The 22,061-nt window shown below is 42.7% G+C and overlaps 2 protein-coding genes across 5 annotated transcripts in view; one reads left to right on the top strand and one right to left on the bottom strand.

Annotated features, from left to right (window-relative positions):
* Window positions 1-1,356: 1,356 nt before the first annotated feature.
* Window positions 1,357-6,512, top strand: LOC113437972 (putative G protein-coupled receptor 34). The gene is made up of 2 exons (XM_026703177.2): window positions 1,357-1,492; window positions 4,515-6,512. The coding sequence occupies exons 1-2, from the start codon at window positions 1,485-1,487 to the stop codon at window positions 5,485-5,487; spliced, it is 981 nt and encodes a 326-aa protein (XP_026558962.1). The 5' UTR covers window positions 1,357-1,484; the 3' UTR covers window positions 5,488-6,512.
* Window positions 6,513-11,183: 4,671 nt separating this feature from the next.
* The window catches only part of TMLHE (trimethyllysine hydroxylase, epsilon), a 34,014-nt gene continuing 23,136 nt past the window's right edge, over window positions 11,184-22,061 (bottom strand). For all 4 annotated transcript variants that reach the window (XM_026702995.2, XM_026702997.2, XM_087941019.1 and 1 more), the window contains exons 5-8: window positions 18,440-18,559; window positions 16,196-16,432; window positions 14,819-14,957; window positions 11,184-13,965 (exon numbers count right to left, since the gene is read on the bottom strand). In XM_026702995.2, coding sequence (XP_026558780.1) covers window positions 13,834-13,965; window positions 14,819-14,957; window positions 16,196-16,432; window positions 18,440-18,559 — 628 coding nt within the window. In that variant the 3' untranslated portion in view covers window positions 11,184-13,833. The remainder of the gene's footprint in view (window positions 13,966-14,818; window positions 14,958-16,195; window positions 16,433-18,439; window positions 18,560-22,061) is intronic.

The raw sequence follows: 22,061 nt of genomic DNA, 5'->3' as shown, positions 1-22,061 counted from the left end.
TGCCCAAGGAGCTGCTGATCCAGTTCTACAGAGAAATCATTGAGTCTATCATCTGCACCTCTATAACTGTCTGGTTTGATTTTGCAACCCAACAGGACAGACACAGACTTCAGAGAGTAACTAGGACTGCAGAAAATACAATTACAACCAACCTGCCTTCAATCGAGGATCTGTATACTGCAGGAGTCAAAAAGGGAAAATATTTACAGACCCCTCACACCCCGGACATAAACTATTTCAACTACTTCCCTCAAAATGACGCTATAGGGCACTGCACACCAGAACAACTAGACACAAGAACAGTTTTTTCCTGAAAGCCATCACTCTGCTAAATAAATAATTCCCTCAACCCTGTTCAACTATTACAAAGTCTGCACTACTGTTACTGTTAATCTTGTCATCACTCCTTATCACCCACCCCCTCCCACTTGTGACTGTATGACTGTAACTTTGTCGCTTGTATACTTACGATTTATATCGACTGTTTCCTAGTATGATTTGATTGCTTATTGTATCCTATGACTATCATTAAGTGCCGTACCTTATGATTCTGGACTCTTGACGAATGTATCTTTTCTTTTATGTATACTGAGAGTATTTACACCAAGACAAATTCCTTGTGTGTCCAATCACACTTGGCCAATAAAGAATTCTATCTATCTATCTATCTATCTATCTATCTATCTATCTATCTATCTATCTATCTACCTACCTACCTACCTACCTACCTACCTACCTACCTAACATCTGGTCTGCACAACATCTCTTCTTCCATGTCCAGATCAAACTTTAGACTGCCAGAATGAAGCCACTTTCTTGGCATTGTTGTTGGCCAAAAATAAGTCATCATCGGTACATGTTTCTGGTAGTAGATGACATACCAGCAGACGGGCCAGGCTCTGTATCTCTCCACATACCCACAACGTGTTGTTATCCACTGAGGACCTCCATTTGAGCATATCGGTTCTACACTTAGGCACTCCAACTCTCAACCTGTTCAGGGTCCTCCAAGTAGTATAAGTAAGGGAGGCCATCCTTTAATGTTCTTGCTTGCTTGATGGTCACCTTCTTTCTTCTTCTCACAACTCTCTCTCTCCTGCATAAGGTTATGTCTCACATTTGATGGTGCTATTTTGACTTTGTGTCCTTGTCTAAGTACAGTACAAGGAACGTAAGGCTTAAGAAATTCAAAACCCTCCTACTACCGAACCAAAACACATAACTCCGCCTCCCTCCCCCCTTTTAAAAATTCTTCCTATTTCTATTATCTATTTCCCCTGTGTTCTTTCTCAGCTGCTTCATCTAGTGGTAAAAAAAACTGAATAAATTTTCGTGGGCAGTAAGTTTGGTCAGCCACATCCATCTCTTTATCTTCGCTGACAAGAGCTTTAAAGCTCAGCTGGTTGAACATACATTTTAGGAAGTTCTCAGAAGAGAAGCAGTGCAAAAGCTTCAATCTCATCAGGGTGAATGTCTGAATAGAGATGTCAAGGTACGTAATGACATGAACCATTTATTTTTTGAGGGGGTGGGCGTGATGATGGAGGGTTGAAGCAGGTCCAAATGTGATTTTAGTCTCTGAGTTTTTATAGTGATTAGTTCATTCAAACTCTACATAATGGAAATATAAGAAACCAGCAACCACACGCACGCCTCACTGACAAACTATCAGCATTTAAAGATCAAAAATAACACTTCCAAGAATGGGCAGTTTTAGGAACTACATTTTTTAAAAATATTATTATTATTTTGCAAGCAAATAGGGACATGTATTGTGATGTGATAGCCCATGAGGAGACAGGTTTTCTATTTTTATTGGATTTCATGCTTTTGATGTTTTTCTGATGAAATAAGTATATGGCTTTGCTCATGGGATTTACTTAATACAGGTAGTCCTCAACAATAGACCATTCGAAGTTACAACTGGCACTGAAAATAGTGACTTATGACCATTTTTCACACTTATGACCATTGCAGCATCCCCGTGGTCTGTGATTTACATTCAGATGCTTGACAACTGACTCATATTTATGACGGGTTGCAATGTTCAGGAGTCATTTTGTGAAGCAAACGCAAAGGGGAAACCAGATTGACTGCACAGCCACATTACTAATTTAACCACCGCAGTGATTCACTTAACAAAGACAAGTTGTAAAATGGGTCAAATTCACTAAACACATTTTATTTTATTTAATAACATAAATTTGGGGCTCAATTGTGGTCGTAAATTGAGGATTCCCTGTAGCTGTGATTGCTTCTGAGATAGTCTGTTCCCAGTAGAATCTGCCCAGCCAATATGTGCAAGCAGGCAGGGAGCATGGTGGAAAAAATTAGGAATCTCTGGAGCGAATTGATCCCATTTCCCAATCTTGCTCTGGAAGAGTTTGCTCCAGAAATCAAGCTGGGATTTTTAAAATATATATTGTCTCAATCTAGAGACCACAAAAACTGTGTTCTTCTTCGGAGCTCACAAAGAGAATCTCACATAAGACAGGCAGTAATATTTAAGACTGGTCTTAATGGCAACATTATGCTGGTTATGTTTTATGCTGATTTTAGACTATTTTATTGGCTATCCTTGTAAGACGTCTAGAATCAAGAAACTAGGTGGCCTATATGCAGCTTCACATATAAATACATTTTTATTGTTTTAACCATTCAGTCTTGTCTTGTCTTGTCTTGTCTTGGCAACTTTATATGGCAAGTGCGACCCTGTGAAGCACAGCTTCTTTCAGTTGTTGGATGTTCATTTTTGTATCAGATTTGATATTATCAACCCAGCGAGTTCTTTGCTTGTCTCTTCTTGTTCCACTAACCGATGTAAAAAAGATGTTGAGACTCTAGAAAGAGTGCAGAGAAGAGTAACAAAGATAATTAGGGGACTGGAGGCTAAAACATATAGAGAACAGTTGCAGGAACTGGGCTTGGCTAGTTTAATATCTTCCAATATCTCAGGGGCTACCCCAAAGAAGAGGGAGTCAAGCTATTCTCCAAAGCATCCGAAGGCAGGACAAAAAGCAATGGGTGGAAACTCATCAAGGAGAGAAGCAACTCTCTCCTCTATTCTACTCTACTCTTCCCTAGAACTAAGAATTTTCCTGACAGTTAGAACAATTAACCAGTGGAACAACTTGCCTCCAGAAGTTGTGACTGCTCCAACACTGGAAGTTTTTTAAAAGATGCTGGATAACCATTTGTGTGAAATGGTATAGGCCAGGGTTTCCTGCCTAAGCAGGGTGTTGGACTAGAAGACCTCCAAGGTCCCTTCCAACTCTGTTATTCTATTCAAAACCATTCCCAGCATCATTGCCATCTCCAAAGAATTTGCACGCATGACCCGGCCAAAGTAAAACAGAGATAGACTTATGATTTTGGCTTCTAGTGATGTGTCTGGTTTTATACAATTCAGCACCTCTCTGAGCTAAATAAACAACAACATGTATTTAACACGTTTGCAGTCAATAACATGCCTCCATAGATGAGGAAAATGAATGTGTGTTGTAAAATGAATGTGTGTTGGTATGCTAGACTTTCATTATGTCTCTGCCACCTCCATCTCGCAAAATTAGCTGGCAGTGAATTCTCCCATGTCTCAGTCAGATTTAGGTATTTCAAAGCAGTTCTTAACAGTGCATCTTATTTGCATCTGTTGAGAAACAGATTGAATTGAACCCCATAAAAATTAAGGAAACTACAATCGCTTTTCTTCGACTTCTAAAGACAACTAGAGAACATGTTGTATGGCCCATTTGACATTGCAGTGTGTATTCGGCTGTACAGCAAACAAATGTCATTTTTGTTCTTTTTTTGGGGGGGGTGTTAAAACTATCTTTGCATATTTTAAACAAACTGCAAGTGTAAAATTTTACATTTACAGTGCATGCAAATGTAAAACGCAGCTGATTCGGAACTCAAGCTTATTTAAATCTATTGACAGCTCTTAGCAACATACATACCCTATCTAGATATTTGTCAAATGTATATGGGTGCCCATCTACCATGGGGACAATAACAAAATAAAAACATAACATGGAAATCAAAGAACAATGTCAAGGACCAGATACAACTATGCTGTTGGTCATGCTGTGCATCATTTAAATCCCACTCCAACATATCTCCCTCCCTCCCTCCCTCTCTCTCTCTCCCCACTAGAGCTGCGGTGGTACTGTGGTTAGAATACAGTATTGTAAGATAATTCTGCTCACTGCTAGCAGTTCGATCCTGACTGGCTCAAGGTTGACTCAGCCTTCCCTCCTTCTGAGATGGGTAAAATAAGAACCCAGATTGTTGGGGGCAATAGGCTGACTCTATAAACCACTTAGAGAGGGCAGTAAAGCAGTATATAAGTGCTATTGCTACTGACAAAGCCCAAGGGTTTTGTGAGAGTAGTAGCAATGGTTTACAGAGAAGAAACAAGTCTAGAGTTTCGTTCCTGCTAAGTTAATTAGGAAATGATGAGCTACCAAGAAATGTATGGAATCATCTCAGTTATTTCTGCCATTTTCCTTACACAGCAGTGAGAACTTCCGTAATGAATCGAACCTATCTAATGAGTCCACATGTAGAATCCAGGATGGCTTTCTGATGGAGACCCTTCCTGCCATGTACTCTATCATCGCCATCATCGGCTTCGTTAGCAACCTCCTGGCGCTCTGGGTGTTCACTTTCGGCGCTCTGAAAACCAACTCCATCACGGTGTACATGAAGCACCTTGCCATTGCTGACCTCTTGCTCTCCGTCTGTTTGCCCTTCCGGGTGGCTTACCAGAAACAGGGTGGCCCTCCTGTCCTCTGCAAGATGGTGGGCATGATCTTCTACATCACCATGTACGTCAGCATTCTGCTTCTCAGCTTGATCAGCCTGAACCGCTACTTCAAAATCATCAAGCCCCTTCGGCACTTCCGAATCCACACAACGTCGTTCAGCCTGGCCATGTCCATGGTGGTGTGGGCCATCTGCTTCGTCACGATGCTTTGCTTCCTTTTTGACACTAACGAAAGCGGGCCCTGTGACCACAAGTGCTTCCATTTCAAGTACCGAAGCACCAGCGCGGGCATCCTGAACATGCTGGCGGTGACTTTTTTTTTCCTTTTGCTCTTCTTCTTCCTTTATTCCTACGGTAAAATCTCCCTCAGGCTCCGTGCGGTCTCTTTGAAGAAAACCCAGCAGCATAGTAAGAGGATGAACACCAGAATTGTCATAAAGACTTTTGTGGTTTTGGTAGTCTTCATCGTATGCTTTGTCCCCTACCACATGGTCCGAATACCCTACATCCTTGCCCAGATGATGATCATTTCTGAACACAACATCCAGGCCCTCCACCTTGGAAACGAACTGGTCCTCTGCATTTCAACCCTCAACTGTTGTTTTGATCCTGTGATTTTTTTCTTTCTGTCCAGCAGTTTCAAGAGATCCTTGCTGGACACCACCCTGCGAAAGCTAAAGTGGGTTTCTCGAAATAACCAGAGAGTATTGTACGTCAAATAATCCATCACAGACTTCACGGTAGAGAAGGACTAAGTTGCGCAACTAGGATAAACTTCTGGATAGGAGTTCTTCTTGCTAGATCAGCCTTCTTCAAGATAGTGAGGACTAGAAGTTGTGACGATTAAAAGCTCTAGTTAAGGATTTTTTTAAAAAAATTCAACAAGTCTAGAAGGTACCAGGACCCAGAAACCTGAACTTAGATGTTACTCAGTGAAAATACCGATCGATATATGTTAAGAGGAAACACAAGCTACAAATAGGATTTTTAGTTCCTATTAAGGATGTGCTATATTTGAACTTTTTCCTGAGAAACCACAGACAAAGCAAAAAAGACTATGAATGTTAAAAGTTATTCGTGAGAGCTGGCAAATATGGTATGCGTAGGCAGAAAACTGAGCGTGTTGCTTTTAAAAGTTTTTCAATCTGTTCTTATGATCTTAAAATTTTTGTTCATGCTTGGGCAAAATCTTTTCTCAGTGATTCTACTTCAGTCTTCTAAGGAAACAGGAAATATTCTGGCCATTACCTTCCACATAATTTTTCTAGCACCATTTACCAAAACTGGAAACCAAAGGTTTAGGAAGGCCCTCAGCTGTTGAAATGCATTATGATTTTTGGCTTCTTTGTAAACACAATTTTCTACATATTCATCTCCAGATTAAGGAATTGTTGGTTGAAAATGATTTCTCGCAAGTCCTTATTTGCTTACAGGAACCCTTTAAATGGGAACAATCATTCTTGGAAGGCATTTCTCTTCACCTCAGGGAAGGAAACAAAACCTTCCAATAATTATTGTGAGATTGAATAGAATTGGGTCTTTCTATATGTCAGATCTGGGGATTTCTAAAAAAAGGGGGAAGCCGCTGAATGTTAGACATCCTATGGATGATGAGATGAACATTATTGTTTGTAAAAAAAATCCCAATATTAAAATTGGTTTAAAATGATATTTCGTTTAAAGAATTTGGAGAAATTGATGGACAGGGTAATTTTTACTGGAAAGCAATTACATTTGATAGCCCTTATCTTGCCTGGTTTGTGTTGCTTTTTTGCCTTCTTTGTGTAACTTTGTGTGAGAGTTTTTGTTTATCTTCCATCAAAAGATATTCGGAGCTTGGAAGCAAACTGAAGGAATAAAAGGGGCTTCACCTGTTTTTTTTTTTTACTGTGTTTGTTTTGTATCCCACCCTGGGTCATCACACTTTTTGGAAAAGGCACCGAATTAGCTAGTTTGTATGGGTAATCCTCAACTTACAACCACAGTTGAGACCAAAATTTCTGTTGCTCAGTGAATTTTGCCCCGGTTTACAACCTTTCTTGCCACAGTTGTTAAGTGAATCTTAACAACTTAACAAATCTTAACAAATTGTCTGAATTTTGAACACATGACCTTGGGGATGCTGCAACGGGCATAAGTGTGAAAATCGATCATAAGTCATTTTTTTCAGTGCCATTGTAACTTTGAATGGCCACTAAGTGAACTGTTGTAAGTTGAGGGCTACCTGTATTATTTTTGTACGTGTACGTACCATTTCTTTTATGAAACACTTGTTTCATAAAAGAAATGGCATATTGTTTTGTTTCATTTTGTTTCTGCAGATTAAGCTAAGTGTAAACCAATCCAGGCCTTTGACACAAATGCACGGAGACTTAAGGTCTCAGGATCATTTAATACAAAAATACAAATAAAACTGAAATAAAAGCGATTGCTGGCTAATCTAGGTAACAGATGTCGACTCATAAAACATTCCTATGCCTGTTTTAGTAGTTGCCATTAAAAGGGGGGGGGAGGGGAGGGAAGGAAGGAAATCTGGAAGCTGTTTGCAGATCTGTGCAGCAGTTTGAAAGCGAAAGTACATTCCAACTCTTATCTTTAAAAGATTGTAACTAAACTACCAGAGCTTTTGCCCACGAATATATTGAATTGGAGAACGTGAATGATGACACCCAGCCTGGGAACGTGCTCAAAATGGGAGAATCTGATTTATGAGACAGCCAGGGGGGAAGGGGGAAACAGGGTCACAGGTGACTGTAAATTACCTATCTCAAACAAGAGCTTAATGTAACCTACAGGCACTCAAGCTTGAAATTGTGAGGGGATTTAAGTCCAGCTTCAATCCAGACAGCTTTTAAAGAACTGTTGTGGTTAGCCAGCAGCAGGTGCGGACGGCTGAGGAGAGCGAGGACTCAGATGAGGGGCCAGGACCATTAGGGAGTGGACAGCTGCCTTCAGAGATTGTGGAGGCTGGCAGCGGCGATAAGGAGGTTCCCGAGGAGCCCGTGCCATGTGTGCGCGTATGCAGCAGGGTTGCTCGTAGGAAAGAGCAGCTGCAGCAGCATGGGTGATTCAGGAGTAAGGCTGCAAGGTAATGGCTCCTCCTTCAAGAAGATAAAAGCCAGCTGTGAATCAGATGTTCTTTGCAGGAAGCAAAGACTTTTTGAAACCCGAGCCTCGTGGACATTGCAGTATCTTAGTTGGTATTTGAAGACTCTTTGTGTTGTGAAATATTTCCTATCTGTTATTCCTGGCAGCCTCGCACAGTTTTGGCGAAGCTTGTGCTTATCAAAGTTAGTTTGCAGTGGCCTTTTAACTGGTAAGAATAATTAAAAGGTTTCTGTTCCCTTTGGTTCGTGTTTGTTTTATTGGAAAAGGGTTTGGTTCAGAACAAGAACAAAGAAAATGTGCAGGGAGAATTGGTTGAAAAGAACGCATGTCCTTTAACACTCCAATGTATAAACCAGCACAACCAGGTGTAAATCAGTTTCTGTTTTACGCCTTGGTGGTCATAGCTTGACTAGTGGGGAAAAATGCTTCTCAAGCTTATAGTTGGAAGTTCCTCAAATTTTGCAAAAACCTCACCAGACGAGGCTGATGTCCTTTGAAACTCCTTGGTGGGGCACCTGCAAGATATTCACACCAAGAATCAAGCATGCAAGGAAATTTCTTGCTGGGTTGGAGGGTTTTGTGGTTTGGAGATGCATAAGAGCCAGCTGCTTGAAGTTGCTTCACTCTTTTATTTTTTGCAAAGAGAGGCCATATGACCAGGTCTAAGTTGGCACACACTTCCCCCACCCCAACTTTCCTTTCCACATCAGTACCCCTTAAGAGGAACTTACTCCATTCTTATTTTTAACAAAATGCTGAATGGACGTTATTGCAAACAACTTGTGGTTAAAGCTGGCCTCGGGCTAACCTTTGTCTTTGGAATCCATGGGTATTTCTGGCTTGGAAGCATGTTTTCTTGGCAGGACTCTTGGGTAGAGGTAGTCCTTGGTTTAGTTTTAGTGACCAAAGTTACAATAGCATTGAAAAAAACAAGCTTTGGCCAGTTTTCATATTTAACGACTGTTGCAGCATCTCCATAGTCACGTGATCAAAATTCAAACACTTGGCAACTGACTCATATTTACGACATATTTATGTTCCAGGGTCATGTGATCTCCTTTTGCTAAGCAAAGTCAACTGGGAAGCCAGATTCTCTTTACAACCGTGTTAATAAGTTAAATAACTGCAGCGATTCGCTTAGCAATTGTGTCAAGAAAGGTTATCAAATGGGGGGAAATTTACTTAGCAACTGTCTTGCTTAGCAACAGAATTGTGGTCATAAGGCCCAGTTTGATATGCATCATCGTTTTAAATAATCAGAGGTTGCAGAGAAGAGCAAGCAAGATGATGAGGCAACTGGAGGCTAAAACATACGATGAACAGTTGCAAGTACTCAGTAGGGCTGGTCTAGTGAAGACGAGGACCAGGAGAGACAGGATAGCAGTCTTCCAATATTTGAGGGGCTGCCACAGAGAGGAGGAAGGGGTCAAGCTGTTTTCCAAGGCCCCTGAAGGCCAGACAAGGAATAATGGATGGAAACTGATCAAGGAGAGATTCAACCTTGAAATAAAGGGAAATTTTATGACAGTGAGAACAATCAACCTTTGGACGTTGTAGGAGCTTCATCACTGGAGGCTTTCAGGAAGAAAGTGGACTGCCATCTGTCAGAAATGGTGTAGGGTCTCCTACTTGGGTGAGGTTTTTTGACTAGATGACCTACAAGGTCCCTTCCAACTCTGTTAATCTGTTAATCCAAAATATCTTTGGTGCATTGCTGCATTAAAGTATTGTGGAAAATTTAAAAGGAGCATTAGTCTGCATCTATTTTCCGATATATATTTTTTTTTAAAAAACCACCCCCCAAACCCAGAAACACAAATTGGGAAGAAGTAGCTGAATGATAAACTGAGAATGATCCATGTCAGTTTGGGATCGGACCGAGCTGTGTGAAATAGTTAACTTTAATATGCTGTGGTTGTCTTGTGGGAATAATTCCATAATTTTACTTATATACACACAGACAAACCCTCCAAACCCAAAGCTCTATTCAGATTTGCATTCGGTTTTCATGTTAATGAATTCAATGGCAGTGGGGCCACCCAACCATCCATTCCAACCATCATTCCTGGTGGCAGATTAACTATCCTGGCTTAGAGCCAAAAGTTCACCAATTTTTCTTTCCAAATTACCCACTTTTAGGCACCGCTTGTCTCAAATCCTGTCATTTCATCATGCAATTTGTAGAGAACTTAAGTTTTGTTTTTATTAATCTGTTCAAGACTTCTCCGATCCTAAAATCTACCAGCTGTAGAACTTCTGCAAATGCCAATCCATCTTCTCAGTCTTTAGCTAGGAATTTGCTACCACTTCTACACGCTTGCAATGAAACAGAATTTGACAACACAGAAAGAATTTGGGGAGATTTCTACATGGGCTGATGTGGGCCAAAAAGAGGGAGAGAAGAGGAGGAGGAGAGAGAGAGAGACAGAGACAGAAAGAGAAAATAAAATTAATAACTAAATGTCACACAAACCTCTATGGAATGTCAGTGAAGAAACCAGATCAGGAAAGAGGTATGAGAAAATGGAGCCCTATTTTTTTTGATTAGATAAGGTAGATGAAATTCAAAGAATTTCAAAGAAAATAAGAACAAATAAGAACATGCAACCTTTCCAGATTTCCGTTGTCTGACTTTTTCTTGACATGGTCCTAGGGGTCCAAGACTCACAAATTCTTCTTAAATATAAGCCTCCTGGACTCACCCATGACATGCATTGAATGGCTACATAAATCTGTTTAATACATAAATAAACACAGATAATCCTACTACCGTTGAGTCCAAAATTTCTGCTGCTGAGTTACATGACCTTTCTTGCCACAATTGTTAAGCGAATCACTGCAGCTATTACGTTAGTAACACCGTTGTTAAGTGAATCCGGCTTCACCCTTAATTTTGCTCACCAGAAGGTCACAAAAGGGGATCATAGGACCCCAGGACACTGCAACCGTCATAAATATGAGTCAGTTGCCAAGCTTCTGAATTTTGATCATGGGACTGTAGGGATGCTACAACGGTTGTAAGTGTGAAAACTGGTCGTAAGTCACATTTTTCAGCGCCATTGTAACTTTGAACAGTCACTAAATGAACTGCTATAAATCCAGGACTACCTGTAAACCTCAGGGACAAGAAGCAGAGTTTGACGCTGACAACATAACATTTGGAATGTACAAATTTCAAACCTAAAATTTTTTTTTGAAGCCTAATTCAACCCCTGTATGCAGAGACATCTCTTCTGAGTTTCCTAAAGTTCCATCTTTTTAATTTGTTAGTGAATCAAAGCTTTCTGTTCCTCTAAGATAAGAAAAACACTTATTGCTGATTTTTTTTTTAATTAAAAGCAGAGCAACAGGAAACAATTACAAAGTTTGAGGGCTAACGGTGACCATAACAATCTTGTGACAAATGAGCAGCCATGTGAGGGACAGGATGAAGAGATCTCAGCGACTTATAACAAAACCACAAAACATACCGAAAACACAACCCAAGTCGTACTTTTTTGCAAAGACTTTCTTAGAAGTTAGTAAATATAACTTAGTAGCTAATAAATACCAGACAGCTGTAGAAGTTGTCTTGATCCAAAGATCATATTTGCGCCACCTCTACATGTGATGTCTTCTATGTAGTGATGAAACTCATACAGTGTTAAGAAAATCAAGTTAGGAATGACCTCGAGTACCAAATATCTTCTGCTGCTAAAAACTGAACTAGAAGTAGTCGAGTTGTCTAGAAGTCCTTAGGAGTGTTAAGAGCAAAAAGTGCTACTACATCAATCAAGTTAAAACAAAGTCCAAAACTACAGGCAAGAAAGGAGAGAAGCGCATACAGATCTGGTTCTTGCAAAGAACATCAACTCAATGAGGTATAGCAAACTATAGCTGGGCAAAATGACTTCAGACATCAGCTTGGAGCTCATGAGATAAATCCTGTTTCATGATCTAGCAAACCTAAAATATATTCCTTAAAGAACATGAGCATCTCAGGGAGAAAGTTCAACTAGACCTAAATTGCTGATGTTCATGTACGACTCTAGTTCCTTGGAGAAGCATTCTCTCTCCTGCTCCCCTATTTAAGATTGGAAATGTTGTAGTTCAAAATATGACTTCTGCAGTTTGGCGAGGTTCAAACTGTATCCTTCTAGATTTGGAGGAATCTTGCCAGTTTTCCCACTATTTTAATTCGAAAGCTGCAAAGAACAGAATGCTGTCTAAGGAAAATGGTAGCTACTTCCTGATGTATATAAGAACTTGCAAAATTCATTTTCTAGAGTTTCTTACTTAGCAGGTTTGTATGTTCAATATAATTCTTGGAGGACCAAAAAGAATAGCTCTTGTTTTTTTGAAATGGATCAAGTGCTCAGCTTTGAACATAGGAAAGAGGGTTGACTTTCCTTAATTAGCAGAAATGTTCCAACGAGGGCCAACGGATTCAACCAATGACAACCACGAACAAACATTTCTTCTAAAAGGGTCTAAGACACTCTTTCTACTCCTAAACTCATGCACTGATTAGTTTTGAAGTTTGGCCCAGGAAAACCAACTCAACCACAGAATTTGCATCTCAAGTTGTGACAAAGAGTTCCATCCTTTGTTATTAATAATGAAAATGTCACTTCAAGCCCAAGATAATTTCTATTTGGTTTGAAGGCAAAAAGCTGGCTTCGGCTGCTTCTTGTTCTTGTTCTTGGCATATCTTGGCTTCCTAGAGAGGTTCTGAGCATCCCTGTTGGGTCTTGCTCAAGAGATGCAGTAGGAACGGGAGTCAGGGGTGCAAGCAATGATCATCACCCATCTCTAAAAGGAATGACAATCTAGAATTCCTCGTTCCTAGTGAAGGAACTCAAGGATCTGGGGATAAGAGCAGATCGCGGAAGCAACGCCTCCACTTAGATCTTTGACCCAATCATCTCAGTTTCAGCTAAAGGCTCCACTTGCTCTTCTTCTGAAGAGACTGGTGCTACCAAGAAAGCCAGTCAAAGCGAAAACATGCAACTCTTTTCACTCAGCTAGCTAAGAGGAATAAACAAGTATCTTTTCTTTCTCTCTCTTTCTGATGGTTGGAGCTTTAGTTCAGAACAAAGGTTGGCGGCTTCTGAGAGGTATGGCCTCTTGTTGTCAATAAAGTCCTTTGAAGGAAAGAACAAAGGAAAGAAACAAAGCAAGGAAATTATTGGATTGTGCTTCTTCCCAGCATAGAACGGACAGCAAAGAGATTCTGGAGAAAGTTGAAGCAATGACCAAGATGAAGAATGGACAACAGAGTAAGCTGGAAAGAAATGCAGTGCTATAGTTTTATCATTATCGTCATTATTATTTTTACAGTGCTGTGGAAATTGGGACTTAATATTGTCTCCCCTCCTCAGATCTGTGTGTTTTCTTCCTTCCTCCTGCTCTAAGGCTTTCTGAAGCAACTGTCCCCATCACATGGCTACATCACCAGCAGGCAGGAAAGAGAAGAGACATGGAGAAGAAGAACCTTCAAGCATTGGGTACCGGTCTATCTGGGAAGTCTCAAAAGGCTGGAAAGACAACAGGTCTTGCCAATGAACTAACTTAACTTTCCTTGAGACTCTACCCGTTTTCAAGAATGTACGTCCAGTATAATCTTGATGGTTTTGTATGTGGGAGGTCTCCTCAAGAGGACAAGGCTGCTTTCAATAGCAAAAGGCACCAGAGGTAGCACCTTGGAGGTCAGAGCAGGTCTCTTACATGGCTGTCAAGTCCATCTGACCTGAGTTGAGCCAATGGGCAATGGAAACCAAGGAGAACCAATCAGGGAGCTTAGAACGGGGAGAGTGAAGAAAAGGCAGTAGACAACATTGGATGGACCTCAAGTGATGCTGAGAGGACCTCTCCTCTCTCTTGGGACAGGAGGTAAACACCTCCTGTGAGGTGTGAGGTAAACACTTTTTTCTCTCCATTCACGAATCAGCAGCTCCCGACCATCGGAGGTACAAGCCAGCCTAGGCTTGAAGGCCAAGGAAACGGGCTGTGTTTAGCACATCATCTCTCGTGAGGTAGCAACCGCAGAGCTGGCGATATCCTGTGAAAGATTCTCGGCCGTGCAGCACTCGCCAATTGTCCACAAAGAGGGCCTACAGAAGGAACAAAAAGAAGCCAAATGAGGAAGGCTAGGTAGATAGTCAAAGGGTCATGGTGGCTCAGGGGCTAAGACGCTGAGCTTGTCAATCAGAAAGGTCGGCAGTTCGGCGGTTCGAATCCCTAGCGCCATATATCGGAGTGAGCTCCCGTTACTTCTCCCAGCTTCTGCCAACCTAGCAGTTCGAAAGCACGTAAAAAATGCAAGTAAGAAAAATAGGGACCACTTTGGTGGGAAGGTAACAGTGTTCCGTGTGCCTTCGGTGTTTAGTCATGCCGGCCACATGACCATGGAGACGTCTTCGGACAGCGCTGACTCTTCAGCTTTGAAACGAAGATGAGCACCGCCCCCTAGAGCTGGAAACAGTTAGCACGGATGTGGTTGACCCTGGTTTTCCCCCACCCTCTGGGTGTATCATAATTCATATTCTCCAATGGGACACATCCATAGCCAAAAGTCATCAATCATGTTCTCCAGTTAGAGTTTTGCGTGGCATAAACTTCAGTCACCTAGTTACTATCTTTGAAAACTATTTATGGAATGTACTTTCAATTTCCAAGCTGCCGCACTGCTCCCCCCTCCTTTTCTGTTGGCAACTCTAAAAAGACCATAGAAATATTTTATGACACCCAGCAACCTGCCAGTTGCCAAGTGCCTGGATTCTGATCATGCAACAGCAGGGATGTTGCAACAGCTGTGGGTGTGAGAACGTGGTGCATTGAAGGCTGCGCTCCCAAAAGTAAACAGGGCAGGAACCTGGTGTTTTGGGGGAGGGAAGGGTTGCGGGAGTTTTAAGGGGCCAAATGAGTCTTAGCCAGCTTCTCCCAACAAGCCACCTTTTAACTTACTTTGCCTGGTTTCAGTTTGACCCAGAGCTCATTCTCTGGCCTCCGCAACTCAGTGGTGAGTGTGCGGTGTGCGATGTACCAACGGTGCACAGTTTCATGAGGCACTGTGTTAATGACAGCTCGGTCGTAATTATTGTACCTGAAGAAGAAACAGAAGACTAGTCAAATGCACTCGGTTGGAAGAGTCCCTGCTAGTGATAATCACTGTTGCTGAACCCTTACAGAGAAGTGATTTCAACCATCATTGCCCAACCATGATCAAGCTGGTTTTATACATCACAGTCAGTCCCCCCAGTCGGCTTAACCCATTGTGAACCAGGTTCATAGATGTTGTGGTTCGCCGGCAGCCTGTGCAGATGGCAGCAGAATCAGACAGTGGGGAAGAACGGGGATCAGTCCGGGAGTCTGGAGAGGACTCGGATGAGAGTCCTGCATCCGATGCAGAGATGGAGCCAGGACCATCTGGGAGTGGGGGGCTGACTCTGGAGCCACAGGAGTCTGGCAGCAGCAAAGCAGAAGAACCAGGGGAGCCTGTTCCCAGTGTGCGTGTGCGCAGAGCTGCTAGAAGGTGAGAGCAGCTGAGACAAAAGGGTGACTCGGGAGTAAGGCTGGGAAGTGATTGACCCTCCCCTAAGGGATAAAGGACAGGCAAAGTTGATGAAACCTTTGCAGGAAGCAAAGTCGTTCGTTCAGTTCAGATTCATTCTTGAAGCTCTTTGTACTTTGGTTGGGTTTTTTTTCCTAGTTCATTTGACACTTCTGTTATTGGCAGCACTTCACAGGAAAGAAAGTGGGGCACTTATCTCTAGGGACTGTTTGAGATTCATTACCAGCTGGGAATGAAAATAATTCCCAGCATTGCAATAAAACAAGACTTGTTTTTAAAATAAGCCTGTGCATAATTACGGTCTCGGAAGCCTTTGTCAGAACAATAGGTAGCAATCCATAAGCGATGATTCACATCAGGTAGATTCACATCATAGACTGAGCCAGGAACAAGTGGATTCTGCTATGGCTTAAAGCAGGGGTCCTCAACCCCCAGGCCACAGAATGAATAGAATAGAACAGAATAATGGAATGAAGAATGAATAGAGTAGAGTAGAGTAGAGTAGAGTAGAGTAGAATAAGAATAGAGTAGAATGGAATAAGAATAGAATAGAACAGAACACAACAGAATGGAATGAAGAATAGAATAGAATAGAATAGAATAGAATAGAATAGAATAGAATAGAATAGAATAGAATAGAATTCTTTATTGGCCAAGTGTGATTGAACACGCAAGGAATTCGTCTTGAAAGCTGGAAAAGTGGGGGACCGCTGACTTAAAATGCGATGTCCCAATGAAGGCAAGTCTTAGGATAAGGCCACCCCCCTCACCTGATCAGGTAGAGCTCCTTGTTCCAGGGGTAGATATTCAAGACAGGCCCAACCCCAATCATATGGTTGCGGCAGCTTCCCATGTTCTCGATGTATTCGTGCCTCAGTGGCACCTTCGTCAGAAGGTCGAAATCCTCTGGTGCTCGCTGGAGCACTTGTTCCGCGGCATAGAAACCGTCCACCAGAAGCGTCCGGCCCCCCGTGCCTTCATGCCGGAGGCAATGGAATACCTGGATGCTGAGAAGAAACACTCAGTTAGTTGTAGGAGTGGAAGTCTGGAAAGGGCAGAAGCCAGAAGGGACGAAATTGCTCCAAAGAGTCTTCTTCAAAATTATTCTTGCAATCTTGAAATACTAGATTGATGATGTCTCTACTCTGGTACGTTATCCTGCATTGGAATTAGAAGTTAGATGGCTTAGCTTCCTTAGATGTCTGTCTGTCTGTCTACCATCTCTCTCTCTCTCTCCATCCATCCATCCATCCATCCATCCATCCATCCATCTATCTAGCTGACTATAACATCTATCCTACTGTGGTACCATGTTGTGGCATTTTATTTTTTACTCTAATATGTCTAAAATTTGTCTGAAATGGGATAGATGTTTCCTGCCTGGGCAGGGGGTTGGACTAGAAGACCTCTAAGGTTCCTTTCAACTCTGTTATTCTATTCTGTCCTGTCCTGTCCTAGCCTATTACTCTCCCCCTTGGCCACCAGTCTCGGAAAAGGAGATACAACCCTATTATTCTTATTCTATTCTTGTTCCATTATTCTTTTCTATTTCTATTTTTATTATTTCTATTTCTAATTTACTCTATTCTACTCCCTCATCCGTCGTATTCTGCACACACTTCAGGTACATGTATTTGCTGATGTTTCGTTTAAACTTATATTTGTGTTTGTATGTCTAATGTGCTTTATTAGTGTTGTATATCAGTGACTGCATGGCCTCTGTAGATGCTATACAGGTAATGCTGGACTCACAAGCACAACTGAGCCCAACATTTTAGTTGCTAAGCCGCTCTTGGTGGAAATGTTCTTAGTGATTCCTCGATGAAGCTGTTGTTTACTGTTTGATTGCTTGCCTGAGTTGATCTAGCATTCCTCTTGCTGTTAATCACCAGGGTCATTGACCGAGATCCACTCAGAGTCATTGACAGAGATGGCTGGCCACAGAAATCGAATACACAAATAATTAATCTCTGCTTATCTGGATGTTGATTAATACCAGGTCAACAATATTAGACCAACAATCAGGAAGTAAACAATACCCCATCAAGGAACTGCCATACCAATGGCAGATCAAGCCACTTGTATGTGAAAGGAAAGGAAACCTCACTCCCTTCTAGCACTGATGAGGTTACCTAGTTGGATAATGAAATATCTGCAAGGACACAACCTAAATGTTGTGGCCCGGTGCCGGTGGCTAGCGGAGCTGGCAGCAGAGTCGGACAGTGAGGTGTTTGGGGAGGAACCTGGGCCAATCCTGGAGGCTGAGGAAGTCTCAGACAAGGGTTCTGCGTCAGAGGCAGAGATGGGGTCAGGGCAGTCTGGCAGTCATCAGCTGCCTTTGGGCTCAGACAGCAGTGAGGCGGGGGAGTAGCTGGAGCCGGTTCCCAGCCTGTGCATGCACAGAGCTGCCAGAAGGAAAGAACAATTACGAACTAAGGGTCAACGTGGGAGTAAGGCCACAGGTGAATGGTGAATGGCCCCTCCCATAGGGATTAAAAGAGGAGCAAAAGGGGACGGGGCTTTTGCAGGACAATAATTGGTTCATTCCATCATTGTGAAGATCTTCCTGTGCATCTCAGAGACTCTGTGCTGTGTCCTTCCTTGTCAGCACTGCGCTTGAAAACATTTACTTGGCAGCTCTCCAAGCTAGATAAGGTCTGTGCTCCTAATTACACCCTTGACAGACTGTTTGCCAGGCCTTTGGCTGAAGGTCAATGCAAGAAATTCACCTTCGTTTAATAAAAAGGGTTTTGCCGGGACAAAGAGTCTGCTTTGTGATTTTGGGGGAAGCCTAGGTCAGAAAACCGAGCACCGGGGCTCCCACAAAATAAACAGTACCCATATGATTCAGTTTGAGGTCTGCAAAACATTTTGAGGTTCCAGTGCCTGACTCCTGAGCAATGTTTCTCAAGACAGGAGAGGCACTATGAGATAACCGTGTCAGAATGGCCCATACCACCAGCTACAGTCATCTTATTTGCGGTGTTCTGCCTCTTTGGCAAATTGGTTCATACCCACAAGGTTCCTGAAAGTAAGTGGTATCTGTATGACGGTCCAAAGCCAGTTTGGTGTATGCAGTATCTCCACGGGAGAAGTCAGAGGTGAAATACCACATCCTGCCATAAATAGTTTCTCTAGAGGAAAAGGAAACAAAAAATGAGAGACGGTGGCAGAGAAACAGAGAGAGAACCAATACTGAATTTTACAGAGCTGGAAGGGACCTTGTAGGTCATCTAGGTCAACCCCTTGCCCAAGCAGGAGACCCTACACCATTTCTGACTGATGGCAGTCCAGTCTCTTCTTGGAAGCTTCCAGTGATGGAGCTCCCACAACTTCTGAAGGCAACTTCTATTCCATGGTTTGGATGATCTCACTGTCAGAAAATTTCTCCTCATTTCCAGGTTGATTCTCTCCTTATTCAGTTTCCATCCATGATTCCTTGTCTGGCCTTTGGGTGCTTTGGAAAATAGCTTGACCCCTTCCTCCTCTCTGTGGCAGGCCCTCAAATATTGGAAGACTGCTCTCCTGTCCCCTTGGTCCTTCTCTTCACTAGACTAGCCATGCTTGGTTCCTGAAACCGTTCATCGTATTTTTTAGCCACCAGTCCCCTAATCATCTTGGTTGCTCTTCTCTGCACTTTTTCTAGAGCCCCAACATCTTTTTAATAGTGTGGTGACCAAAACTGGATGCATTACTCTAGGTGTGGTCTTACTAAGGCTTTATAGAGCGGTATTAATACCTCACTTGATCTTGATTGTATCCCTCTGTTAATGCAACTTAGGATTGAATTGGCTTTTTTGGCTACAGTCACACACTGCTGTCCCATATTTAGCTAGTTGTCCACTAAGACTCCAAGATCCCTCTCACAGTTCTTGCTATTGAGCCTGGTTTCACCCAGTCCATGTGTGTACTTTTGGTTTTTCTTGTCTAAGTGTAGAACTTGACTTTTCTCTACATTAAATTTCATTTTGTTAGACAGGGCCCAGTGTTCAAGTCTGTCAAGATCCATCTGGACACCAACTCTTCCTACAAAGTGGGGATCTTCCGGATAAAATCAAAAGCATAATTGTCCGTGAAACTATTCCAGTTCACAGTAACATCTGGAAACACAGGACTTGTCTTCCTTTGGCCAGGAATGATTCCAGCTGTTTCAGTCCTGAAGGGTGGGCTATTATACAGTACAGGTGTTCCTTGATTTACAACAGTTCACTTAGTGACAGTTCAAAGTTACCGCAGCCCTGGAAAAAGTGGCTTAGGGCCGTTTCCCCACATTTATGATCACTGCGGCCTTCCCATGGTCACACCTGATCAAAATTCGGACGCTTGGCAACTGACTCATATTTATGATGGTTAAACCATCCTCGGGGGTCACGCGCAGGGGTTTGTCTGCTAGGGGTTTGCAGGGGTTCAAGAGAGCCCCTAGCTAAGATTCTGGGCAGTTTGGAGAATCCCCAAATCCCACTCCTGGCTGGCCCCACCCTCCCCTCCCCTCCCCTCCCCTCCCAGGAGTCCCCACATGGCCATTTTGGATGTAGGTAAGTGCAGGGAACGCTTGGAGGCTCAGGGAGGGTGAAAAACGGCCCTCACGGAAGTTCGGGAAGGCTGGAAATGGGCCCCTTTCCAGCTTCCAGAGAGTGTCACGCCCCTGTCGGAGTCTGAATCCGAGGAGGAAGGCGAACAGCTGATAGGGAGTGGGAGTGTGGCTCCATTGGCTGTGGAGGAAACTGGGGAAGGGCAAAGTCTGGCTGTTCAGAGCAGGGGAGAGGTAGAACAAGGGAGAGGGAGTTCAGAGGAAGACACAGGCCCACCTCCTCTTCATCCTAGGGCATGCTGGGAGGAATGGAGAAGAGAGCAATGTGGGTCGTGTGGCTTACGGGGGAGGAAAGGGCCCTGATTCCTTTCATGAGCCACAGCTGGGAAGAGAGTTTAAAAGAGATGCATGCTGAGTGTGGCAGCTGCTGGGAGCAAACGTGAGTTTATCTTGTGTTGACTTTAGTTATCTGCATTCCTGGCATCCTCCCGTGTTGAATTACTACCGTTCCTTCTCCTGCCCTGCCAGACTAATTACCTCAATTTGCTTTCATTGGACTTATAGTTACCATTTGTGTTGACCATGTTTTGGACTTGATTCTCTGCAGCCAAAGGCTGTTCCTGGGAGAATTTTTCTCCAGCTCAGAAGGTAACCAGGACATTGGGGCAAAGTTGGAGCTAATAAAGGACTCCTACTGATTAGCTGACTTGTCTTGCCTTTGTGCCACGCCCCTTTGGGTCATCTCACAGAACTTCTGGAGCCCAGAGAGGCCGTTTTTGCCCTCCTGGAGGCTCGAGGAAAGCTTCCACAGCCCAGAGAGGGCAAAAATGCCCCCCCTTCCGGTAGTGCAGGAGGCTGATTAGGCCACGCCCACCATGGACATGTCCACCCAGCAACTGGGCAAAGAACCCGTTGCTAAAATTTTTGAAGCCCAGCCCTCGGTCACGTGACCCCCCCTTTTGCAACTTTCTCCTAAACAAAGTCAATGGGGAAACCAGATTCACTGAACAACTGTGTTACTCACTTAACAACTGCAGTGATTCACTTAACAAGTGTGGCAAGAAAGCTTGCAAAAAGAGGCAAATTCACTTAACAAACATCCCGCTTAGCAACAGAAGTGTTAGACTCAATTATGGTCGAGGATTACCTGAACTGACAGAACTGCAGGTAAGTCAGATGAATCTCTTTAATTGTGTTTATCAATGATCAGGGGTTCTTGTCACTCTTCTGAATGGCTTGCTATAGCAAGTTACACACCCACAATGCAACACCAGACATTGCTTCTCAATGAATAGACCTGGGGCAATGGTTTGAGATACCTCATTGCTGTTATCCTTATTACTCAGAGATTAAAGTCATTGCGGTTTAAATGTGATTTTTTTTTTTTAACTAACCCACTATATGTACTTTGTTTGCAAATCAGCGTTATCTTTCATTCAAATGCAAGGGGAAATCCTTAAAAAAAAAAAAAGCAGGTATAAGCAGAAATCTACTGTAATCTGCTAGAATAGATTGAGATATTTGAAAAGGCAACGGTTCTGAACTTGGAGAAGCAAACATTTGCACTTAATGCCAGCGTGATGCATTTTGGAAATTCCCAGATTAAAAGAAAAAAAAAAGCCTTTTTCGAAATAATTTAGGCTAAGGGTTAGCAATCTGGGCAGAGAAGGAGAAGAAAGGAGCAAGGAACCCTTGCAAATCCCTTTTTCTTAAGACGCCTGGTCAATTCAAGGTCAGCCTGGCAATTTAATTTTAATTAGATGTGTGGGATGTGTTTCTTTGCCCTTTCCTCCCTAGCAGAGAGAACTGTTTTGATCTTCAGATCTCCCAGGACTTAAGGCTGCCCTTTCAATCCGCTCTGTCAAAACAGGAAACAGGGCCACCCTACCACAAGATCTTGCTTCTTTTATTTTTCGCTGAAGGTCTTTTACTGCCTTTCAGAAAAACTAGATTTTTGCTAGAACTGCGCACTACTAGCCTGCAAACGGTAGACTTTAATATCTTATGATTCTTGACAAATCTTTTCTTTTATGTATACTGAGAGCATTTGCACCAAGACAAATTCCTTGTGTGTCCAACCACACTTGGCCAATAAAGAATTCTAT

Source organism: Pseudonaja textilis, chromosome 12 (genome assembly GCF_049901715.1).
Source record: "Pseudonaja textilis isolate UNSWEBS1 chromosome 12, rPseTex1.2, whole genome shotgun sequence".
Classification (NCBI taxonomy): domain Eukaryota; kingdom Metazoa; phylum Chordata; class Lepidosauria; order Squamata; family Elapidae; genus Pseudonaja; species Pseudonaja textilis.
Note: the sequence above shows the minus strand (reverse complement) of the source record. Positions and strands in the feature narration are given on the sequence as shown.